Source organism: Apostichopus japonicus, chromosome 10 (assembly GCF_037975245.1).
Source record: "Apostichopus japonicus isolate 1M-3 chromosome 10, ASM3797524v1, whole genome shotgun sequence".
NCBI classification, from domain to species: domain Eukaryota; kingdom Metazoa; phylum Echinodermata; class Holothuroidea; order Aspidochirotida; family Stichopodidae; genus Apostichopus; species Apostichopus japonicus.
This window is the reverse complement of record NC_092570.1, coordinates 13,835,244-13,846,386: the sequence shown is the minus strand read 5'-3', so window position 1 is coordinate 13,846,386 and position 11,143 is coordinate 13,835,244. Positions and strand designations below refer to the sequence as shown.

The window sequence follows — 11,143 nt, the reverse complement described above, 5'->3', positions numbered from 1 at the left end:
AGTGTGAAAAGGGCAAAAAGAAATGCTATCTAGGAAGCATGTGGGCGGAATCCAAAAAGGTACTTAATGAAGTCCTTGCGGCAAAAGTTTCTGTTTCTGAAGTAAGTCAATATTTTTGGAAATTGGATTCAAATATTATGCATTACTGATTGTTGATTAAGCCCAGTAGAAAAGTGCAGTAGTTGTGGTCAATTTTACACGTCATACATTTGCTTGCCAAGAATAAACAGTGTAGCAAATGGTAATTTTAAATATTCTTGTACCTAATCATCTATGGATATGTGCACCACCAACCCCCCCCCCGCCCCTTGAGTTTGGCATGTCAATCAAAGGTTGGGATATATTCCTGTAACCTTTGACATGTGACTGACTCATTTTATAAATAATTAAACATTAAAGTGCTGGTCACTCTTCTGAAGAATAACATAGTCAGGGTAAGCGATTCAGGATATGAGGAATAAACCATGAGTTGTTGTACTGTGCTGCTGCACACTTAAGTGCCTGTATAATTCAACATCAATTTGGTTGTGAAATTTTAATTTGTTTGGATAGACTGAAGCTTTGACGAATGGTCACAAAAACTAACCAACGCATCGCCACTGGCACACCAAAAAGTCGTCATCTTCTTTCTCTTGAACAAGGATGTACATGACTAAGGCCCGGTGACCTGTGTCAATTACCCGTCTTACAGTTGATATAGTTGCATTATGTCGCCACCACTCCCCCCTCCCATCCCGTTCCAATCTTCACCCCAACTTTTCTCCCCAAACTCTGTTCCACAACTTAATATTTGAAGGATATATGCAGACATTAGACATATCAAAACATTACTTATAGTCCATCTTTAGTTTCTACAGTAATTTTTAAGTTTCTGAACTTACATAATATCTATTATATATATGTTTATCTATATATATATCTATATATATATATATATGTATACATCCTTACATACATACACACACACTCGCGCACCGTGACGCACCCATACATACATACAAACATACACACACTTACATATGTATATGACATTGGTGGGGAAAACAACAATTTTCAACTGTATGTATATCAACCATTATAAAGTACATAACATATATATTAACATATATAGCATTTGGCTGTAATTACCTAACAGCTAAAAGTTCCCATCCCTTCAAAATTAAACTAAGCGAGTGCTGTTTTACACCCTGTAGCAAAATGGAAAAAGATAATAAGCTGAGAAAATCCTGGCCGGAATCCTTCAAGCTATCAGTAACTTAAAATGGTCTTTGAAGGATTATGCCTTACAAAGGATACATTTAGTAATTGCATATATATATACTATATATATATCTATATATATATATATATATATATATATATATATATATAGATACATATATCTATATATATCTATACATATATATATACATCTATATATATATATATATACATCTATATATATATATATATATACAAATATATATATATATATGTATATGTATATATATCTATATATAGATAGATATACATATATATATATCTATATATATATATATATACATATACATATATATACATATATATAGATATATACATAAACATTGAGTATATATATATATATATATATATATATATAAATATATATACTCGGGGTCATGAATATTAATGAAAAACAATGATATATGAGACCACTGGTCAAACAGTGAACTCAGTTTACTAGCCGTTACTCAAAGTTCCACAATGATCGGGTACAAATATTCACAGATTTCATTTATCAATACATGTATTTTTACTGCTTCATGCTGCTGTTTTTCTATAAAAAAAAAAAGAAAATTCAAAAGTTTTACTCTCTATGTGAAGATAAGATGACATTTTTAAATAGTTTTGAAATAGTTCTCATTTGTATTGGGGCACTAACTTTGCAAGCAGAGGCTAGCAATTCTAGATGAATGATTGTCCTGGGCTTCCAACTGTTCAAAGATCACAGACATTATTTTGGGCCTATTTTTTCTTCTGTGTTTGTAGAATGTATCTGTCCATCGATACTGTTATGGTCGTCTTCTTCCTTTTCTTCGTTACAATCCAACTTTTCGTTCTCACCTCCGATATTTCCGTCTCGTCCATCGTCATCGATAGAAAGGTTGTCCAAGGTTTCTCTTGTTCCCTCTTCCTGCCTCTCCCCACCAGTATTCTCTCCCACTACCAAACAGGCTTCCCCGTCGCCATGGTTATCACCGTTTGAGTCATCGAGTCTAAATTCTTTATTGTCATCGATGTTCTCTCCCTCTGGCAATGTCCTACTAATGCTTTGATCTCCTTTCTCTGGTATAAATGGAGTAGTAGTACCTCTAACCAGCTGTCTCTGGTCATTTGCCTGGCTTATTCCTTCCATGACATCCATCTGTTTGTTCGCATCCTCCTCACCCTCCAGTACAGTGACATCTCTATTGTCACAGCTGTCCGGATTTCCTTTCCCATCATCACCACCATCATCATCATCATCATCATCTTTAGAGAGGGTTTTGCTGCTCGTTATACGAACTGAAATTTGACTCGAAGGCCTTTCGTGTTCTGAAAGAGCACCTTGCGAGGACTTCCTGTCTTTGGGATTGTTATTATTACTGGAATTGGTATTCTCTCCGGACTTTGAAGCTCGTGGTGATGTCGTCATCGTTCTAACGTTTTGGTAGAGAAAGTTAGACCTGGGTGCCGATGGGATGCCCGTTTTAACTCCAACCTTTGTGCCTGGTGGGAGGAAAAGAAAAGTAAAAAACAAAAAGATTTTGACATTTGGATGTTATTGACTCTAAAGGGGAAACTGTCACGAGTATTAAAGGGAATGCGTGAATGCTGCAAACAGTTTTTAATGTTAGCACACTTAGAAAAATGATTCAAAAATTTGAAGGTGGGAAGGACTTTATTGCACCGAAAGAACAACGTCCAATTTTATCGAATTACACTCGGTGCCAAGACACTGACTGTTTGGATTAATCACCCGATCATAACCGGCTTGTTTTGCCGGAGTGATACTCGTGGAGTTTATCGATTATCTTAACCCATAAAATACTGCAAAGCCTGGAAAAGCAACTGGAAACTGTCTGCTGGGCAGATGGGGTTGATACCGCCCTATATTTGATAGAGAGGGAATTGTTTTGACATCTACAGGGATAAGAAAATGAAACCCACCATTACTTTTATGGAGAGAAGAAAAGAAGTTATCTTCAATATTCTTCCAGCATGGTCATATTAAACTGTTTTAAAAAATACTCTTTTGGCAAAAGAGTTTGCTCAAGATTACATTTTTGGAAATGTGGGAGTATATAGTTTAAACAAAAGAAACAGAAAGAAAAAAATTCAGAGAGAATAAAAAGTCCAAAATGTTGTACAGAGATTAAACTATGTAAATATCCGAACATGCTCATGTGGAATAATCTCACTCTTGAATATATCTGGATGAAAAGAATGAAAACTTCTGCTCCATTTTTTTTTTTTAGGTTATCATCTTTAAACCTAAAGATTTCATTCACTGGGGAAATTTTTGAACAGCACCTCTTTTCTCAAAATTGATTTTGTTTGATGATGTCGTTAAGAATGCCAAGGTTTATGTGAGCAGTCTCTTGAAGTCTGAGACCCTGAAGGCCAAAAAGTTTATCTGAATGTCACCTATCTCTAATACGGTCACCACGAATGCCTAAGAGGCCACTTAATGAAAAGAGTTTTTCATCCTCTATGGAATGAAACTTTCCAAGGATACATATAGGTTCAAAAGTTTAGTCAAACCATCTATGCAGAGATTAATAGCTTTTTTTCTTGCGTGCTACTTAACAATTAAACAAGGGGGAGGGGGATACAAGCTCACAGTCATAGCTTTGATCATTTCGATAAAGAAATGTCCATCAAAAGTGGTTGTCTGGGTGACAAGAGTTGAATAATTTTGCAACGTTTTCCTATTGCTGGAAGGGGAGTTGTATGTCGGGGTGGGGTTGGGGGGGTGGCGATTGAGGGTTGAGTTTATCACAAGGAATGTTTCTGGGCTAATCTGCATGTATAAATATATGTGGTGTCTGCTATAAAGAGCAATAAATGTTTCAGAGTCGGTACACTCACAAGATCTCAATTAATATTGCAGGAAAGAGAAACTGTTAATTATGGAGAAGTGCATTTGACAGCCCTATAGTCTGCGAATATTCATGTTGCCTGTCATCTCCTAATTGATGATCAGAACAAACTTTCCGTTTCTCCGTTCGTCGTTTATCTTCATCCCGATCTACAGTAAATATATTAAGCTTATTCCACCGTCAAGTCCCGTGTGAAATGGAAATGAAACACTTTGAAAATGCAGTAGTTACCTGTTACCTACTACAGCGTACATCTTATGAATTTTCATATGATTTTGCTGCGTTCCATGTTTAATAGTCGGGTGTTGTCATCATGATAAAGTGTGCTGCCTTCACAAGTATAATATGCTTAATATGCTTATTTTAAGTCGAAGGATTTCCACCCGTCAAACAGGCATCTTTTGGAAGGTTTTGTTTTATATCAACAACCTAATATGCCTTCTTCCGTCGTCAGGGGTCTAGAGTTGCGGGATTTCCATCTGATATGGACGACACATCGGTTTTAGACTTTTAACCCAGACCTGGATACTCATAAAACTCTCTCAATGAAGACCTTATTTGAAGGTCGACTTTATCCCATGTCAAGTTGTTTGAAACAAATTTTACCAGGATATTTAGGAAAGAAACTTGCATGTCATAAACTTTCCTATCTGTGAATTTATCAGTTGACAAATTTGCCAGTATAGGATCACACTGGTGCAAACTAAATCAATATAGTGCTGCTAGCGGTTCGGTGGTGGGACGGTTGGGGAGGATAATTTTGTCAGGAGATTTTAAGCTTGACACTGTGAAGAATGTTTAAAGCACATTACACATTTGATACAGCATACAGAGTTTCAAGGACCCAAGGGGCAGGGGAGCTAGGGAGATGGGTTTGTCAGGTGAACAACTTATCTCACACTGTTTAATATGGCACTGTGTTTGATGTTGTGTGTTCTGAATTACTAAATGATGTTGTTCTACCAGACAACATCACTGCATGGTATGTCAAAGAATGTGCGAGATGATTGTCTTACCAAAAATCCGTAGGTGGTACTGCTGTAGCACCATCTGTTTGACCTCTTTGGACACTTTCGATTCTGTAGACTCCTCCCTCATCTCTCCTGTTGTATCCGTCTTTCCCTCTGGTCCGCCATCCTCTGTCCCTCTTTTCAAGGTTTGTCCTTTCTTTCCGGACCACAGCCTGGCAGGGTTAGAATTCCTCCTCTGGGTTCTCGACCAAGCAGGGGTACTTCCCTTGCCGTGGATGACCCCTGTCTGACAGAGAACATAATTCCCGGCGTCGTCGTCTTTGTCATCGTCCTTCAAACTGCTCGATGCAGCAGTCTGCTCTCTGCTTTCCAGGCAACTGCCGTCTATGTTTTGGACTTTTGTACCAGGTTTCGACTGGTTTCCAGCGGGGTAGTCGAAACTATTTCCGCTCTCGGTGTGTGAGCTACGTGGCGTCGAGGCCTGCAGCCTACCTGAGGTCCACGGTTGCTTGGTTTTACTGATGACCCTGGCACTCTTGGGTCGTGGGCCAAAAGGTGATGTCTTGGCTTTAATCTGCGGAGTGCTCCTGATGGAAGACGAACTCTGACTCAAGCCGTTGTATAAAACGTCTGTGTGCAGGACAAAAGATTGAGTTCACGATAATCTTTTGAAAATCGAAATAATTAGCTTAAAATCAAACTTGGCGCACCGTTTATATACAGAACTTTCAATGGAATGTTTCTGACTTTGAAATTTGACTTGGAAGAGAGGATATAATTACTTGAAAACAACTGACGTGCACTAAAGATTGCCACACAATAATTTAATCAAAGTACAAACCAAAAACAAAATATAATCGATAGCATTACTCTGGCAGAAATATATCCCTCCTCTTCAATTGCAATTAAATTTCCCTCTTCCAGAATGAATGGTTTATAAGTATCTGTCAAAAAGATATGATTTATGGCAGATAAGTTAACAGGAAAACAAACTTAAAAAAGGAAGGAAAAATAAGGGACCTTAAAGTTTGATCTGAAATCAAATTATTCCAGTGAATGATTGGTTATATATTATATTAAAGTATTATAAGTCATAATACCAAGTTGTCATATCTTGGATACAAGTCTTATAACTCTATTGATAAGCATTTTGTCATCAATTAGAAAATATTTGATATATGTAACTAAATAATATATATATATATATATATTTACATATATATATATATACATTTCCATCTCATTAATTCACAATTAGCATGGTACATAATTGCAGTTCTAATAACAACCATTGATAGGGCATTGTTATGCAATCTCAATACTACATAGGAATTATTTTATATAATGAAGAATTGAGTAAAGATAACGACCAATGTTACAAATCGTGCTTTACTTTAGACAGAACCGATTCAAATCTTCTAATGTAAATAGAAATAGAACAACCAGAAAACACAACCAAACATTTAACAATTTAACAGATCAATTGATGAACAGGCTTGGCAGATGAGCAAAACAGTTCTTTAGTACATTTTTAAGCCTTACTTATATTACTTTTCTATTGTGCGTCGGTCGGGCTTAGAATTAATATTTGAGAATAAATATTTGAGATATAATCATTGACCTCACAAAGTCCACAAATACAAAATCAAATCTACACAATTATCAATGGTACTTCAGAGCAATAACTTGCTTCCGGAATAATTCTAAAATGCCTGTTGATGTTTAGTTGTACCATCATCAAGTATGATTGATAAAGATCCTCAGTTCATGATTTCCTACGAGTTTTCTGTTTGCTCGCAGAACACGTCCATTTTTTCTGCTTCACCTCTCCTTCAACCTAATGGTCTGTAAACTTGAACAAGCTCGGTTCTTATCGTTTGAAATAGATTTCAAGGTTCGAGACAAAAGTTTGCACTAAAATCTTTCATCGGGACAGAAAAGCACAGCTGTTGAAAGGACACTTCTTCACATGATTTTAGTCCTTTCTCTGAACCTGTATTTTTTTTCTAAGATCTTATAAATTTTCTTCTGATACTGTTGTTTTATTGCAGGGATTGACTTGTGATGAAAACTGACACTCTATAGATCTATCAAGAATGAAGTAATTAAAGCCAGTAACAGTTAACAAAGAATATTTAAGCCAAATGTAATTTATATGGGATTTATTTCTACTGTCTCTAACTGTCTGAGGTAGAGACCTACATACTTTACAACAGTTGCATTATTGGAATTCATTCTAAAATGCATCTCAAATGAGAAAGAACTAAATACTATTGAACTACTACTATTGTAAAAATTTTGATCATGGAAAAATGCCAATTAAGTCAAATTTGTATGCAAAATTTATGCACCTACATATATCTCATGAATGCAGCTAATTGGCAAAAAACCTGCATAATGTCAGTTTCTATTTGCTCGACATGCTGAAACAATACCTGTGATACGGTTAAGTTTTGAAATTGTACTCATGTTCTACTCTTTGCCAAATGCTATGATTTTCAATATAGCCTCCAAGTATTAGAAAACTATACATATTGTTCAAAAGTTTCCAAACACATAATTGACTAGAGGTTATTTATCTCCATATTGTCCACAGGTAATTGTGGAAGATCAAATTATCCCCCCTCCCCTTCCTCCTCCCCCCCCCCCGAATGATCAGAGTGTACTGCAGTAAAATATACTTGGCAGGAGGCAATAAGGTCTTAATTTGTTCAAATATTACCCAATGCTGCAGGTGAAAACTTGCCAATGGTAAGGCATAGCTGGTACATTTTTTTTGGAGGGGGTGGGGGTGAGGTTGGGGGAGGAGTCAGCTGACTATCAAGCCTTTCCCTCTACCCTCACATGAATTTGTCATAATTTATGAGAGCTGTTACCTGAAGCGAGTGTTCTGGGAGCGGTGTGATAATGGCTGGAGGACGGTCGTAAGAAGCAATTGGTAATATCGTCTCTGCAGACGTACAGTCCTAGATTCGTTAGGCACTTGGCATCTCTGTAATGACCTCTGAGGGAAAAGATGCAAATGGATGCTAAAGTACAACTAAGGGTTTAAAATCGTAAGTCTTGATATGTCCAGGGATGAGCCTGGAAAAAAAATCACGGAACTTTGCAAAAATTGCGGTATAGGCTCCAGTTTGAGTATGCTACACTGTGTTAGGATAATAGTTTTTGTCCCAGAGGTAGAAAAGAAATCACGGATATTCCGCGAATTCGCAGAAAAAGCTCATGCCTGTATGTCATAGTTCTGAGAATCGTGACAAAGACAAGACCAAAGAAGAATCGTGTGAGCGTAACCATTTTCATAGTTTACCATACAGTCAGATACATCCTGTTTTCAATCTAAACATCTTGAGAAATCAGAGTAACCTGTACTGTAGAAAAATTGCCATATATATAAACACTTCCACTTTGACTAAAAATTCTGCCTAAAGCCATCATTTATGGATGATTTTTTGCCCAGATCAAATTTATCCCAAAATCTGACAAAAAAAATTAGACTTGTAATTGCATGATTAATTCTTAATTTTATGATGTCGTGTACCGATCAACTGCTGACTTATTGCCGAATTCAAATGAGTTTATCTTTATTGACGCCTTCTTTCCATCGATGTCTCAGTATTTTCGATCAGGCGATCGAGGACTGCTTCACTTTGAGTATGTAGTACCTTCGTGTCATGCATGTACAGTACTCGGAATGGTAACGTCAGGCACGTGCCAAAGACGTGCTCATTAGATAACAGCTGTTTTACCCTCATAATTAAAATTGTTTATAGAGGCAATTCACATCAAGGCACATCAGTTAGATACTTTATGACCATCATATTTTCACATTACCCAAACAGATTCCCTGATAGATGATAAATATTATTATCATTAAATGAAAAAAAAAAAAGGTTTAAAAAAAAATTAAACCAATGTGATGGAGAGAAAATTTGATAATAAATGAGTTGAGGAAATTAAAATTCTGGCAAAAAAAAAAAAAGAAAAAAAAAGCATAAATCAAAAATTAAGTTAAAAATTGGTGAACAGAAATGGTACGATCGTTGTGAAAGACTTATCTCTTTGCTACTGCAGTGCTCATTAAAATCAGACTGACACACTTAACATTCAAACAGGCTATTATATAGTCCACATATTCTGTGGCATATGTTAACTATATCTTGCAGGAATACTTAAAGGGTGTTAACCTGCCAAATTATTGTTATGTTATGGGATCTGACATCCCCTCCCCCTTACTCCTTTGGTCTTCAGAGTGGTTATAGGGGGACTTACAGGAGCTTACAGACTTAACTAACCATATTTCATAATATTACATGACAGTATAAGTATGATAGATTATACAATTAAGTGACCAGACTGAAGACATGGAATTACTGACCATGGGATATGTGGTCCGATGAACCGACTATCCTAACCACCCACCCCTCCTTCCTCCCATACCAACATTTTGTCTTTCAAAGGTTTTTAGAGAGAGAGTAAAAAAACACTTGCTGATCACCTTGTGGGGGTCCTTTAGAGTATTTTTTGCTTATATTAAAAAAGTTAACCTTTCCTTGACCCTCTTTTGCCACTTTTAAGTCCTCTCCACCTTGAGCATCATCACCATCATCTTCAGATATAACCAAACAACACTATACTAATTTAAGCAGCCCTCATCTGAAATCCCTGCTGCATGATGATATCCTCCTCGGTCCACTAGACGATGTTTATAAACATGTCAGGTGTGCTCCCCAATTCTCCCTCATTTATGTTTGGTTAAACACAGAGGCAGAAGAAATTTTGTTATTTTCATTAATACAAATGATGGCTTCTTAAAGGGATATTCCTGGTTGGTGGACAATGTAAAGAAACTTGTCAAGAAGACAAAAATAAATTTCCCCAAAATTGTCATGTCGATGGAATCCCACCCGTCCCCCCCAAGGTACTTTCATGGAGAAGTTTATCCAAACATGTTTCATATTCAATTATTCATGTATAATCAACAGGTTGCCAAAAGTATCATAGCGTTACTGTCAGCGTCTTGGAAAAAATTTGTACTCGTCTGTGTGAACTGCATGAAGTTTACTGTGCTTATCCTTGCTCAGCTCAGACTTAATTGATTCTCCTTTTCATAGTTGAATAAAAAATGCAAATACTTCCAGGCATAACAGCTCAGATAATGAGACCCATTGGGCATTCATTAGCCCCTCACTGAGGACTGTCTGTACTTCTTAACATTTGTGGATCACTGATGCTTGGTTTGTCATGTTTGTTAAAACACATACATACCTGTTGTATCTGGCACCAACTAGAAACTGATGCACGGTCTCACCGTTGTCAGTTATAGGTAGCAGTCTGGAAAGATAATTAAAAAAGAACCAATAAATGACCAACCAACCAAACCAATACAAATTTGCAGTACATCTAGTATGGAAGAAAAAGTTAGCCACATTATTTGATGATCACAAGTTTTAATAACAGTATTACAAGGGTATATTTTGGGTTGCATGCTTGGTAGAAAATTTGTTTTAATACAATGAAGCGTGTAGTAATGTCAAGCTACCACCCCAGTGAGATGGGTATGTGTCCACAAGAAAAATCCTCTTGAGACTTTTCAGACATATTACTATGGTAACCGTGGGATTTTAAGAATATGCTGTGATTAGGCATCTGTTTGGGCTTTTATATAGTTATGATATGTAATTACATTATGATTATGTATAGCGTTCATATTATTGTTTGCGGCAGTTAAAGTACAATATGTAATGCCATGAGGACAAATACACAATCTTGCTTCTACTGTCCTTCAACAGGGGGTTCTCACTTGATTGGGCCCGAGAGAAGCATTGGTAGGGGCTTAATTAGGGCCAGAGATACCAAAATGTTACTATATAATATAGGCTACCTAGATTGAGCAGTGTACAGCACAGGCTGGTAGGATGCTTAGGCCTACAGTAATCGCACAACTCAAATTGCTGGTTTGAATTCATTCGCAAGCCAAATCTGGCATTGCTATCTGCCTGTTGAGAGCTCTGCAATACGAATTGTCCCCTGCTATAAGGTTATGAGAACTTATGAGATAAATAAATAAAA

At 36.6% G+C, this 11,143-nt stretch overlaps 1 protein-coding gene across 1 annotated transcript in view; it reads right to left on the bottom strand.

The window, feature by feature from the left end:
• Positions 1-1,861: 1,861 nt before the first annotated feature.
• LOC139974945 (uncharacterized) overlaps positions 1,862-11,143 on the bottom strand; it is a 30,087-nt gene continuing 20,805 nt past the window's right edge. The window contains exons 6-9 of the mRNA XM_071982504.1: positions 10,340-10,405; positions 7,948-8,075; positions 5,117-5,701; positions 1,862-2,727 (exon numbers count right to left, since the gene is read on the bottom strand). Coding sequence (XP_071838605.1) covers positions 1,973-2,727; positions 5,117-5,701; positions 7,948-8,075; positions 10,340-10,405 — 1,534 coding nt within the window. The 3' untranslated portion in view covers positions 1,862-1,972. The remainder of the gene's footprint in view (positions 2,728-5,116; positions 5,702-7,947; positions 8,076-10,339; positions 10,406-11,143) is intronic.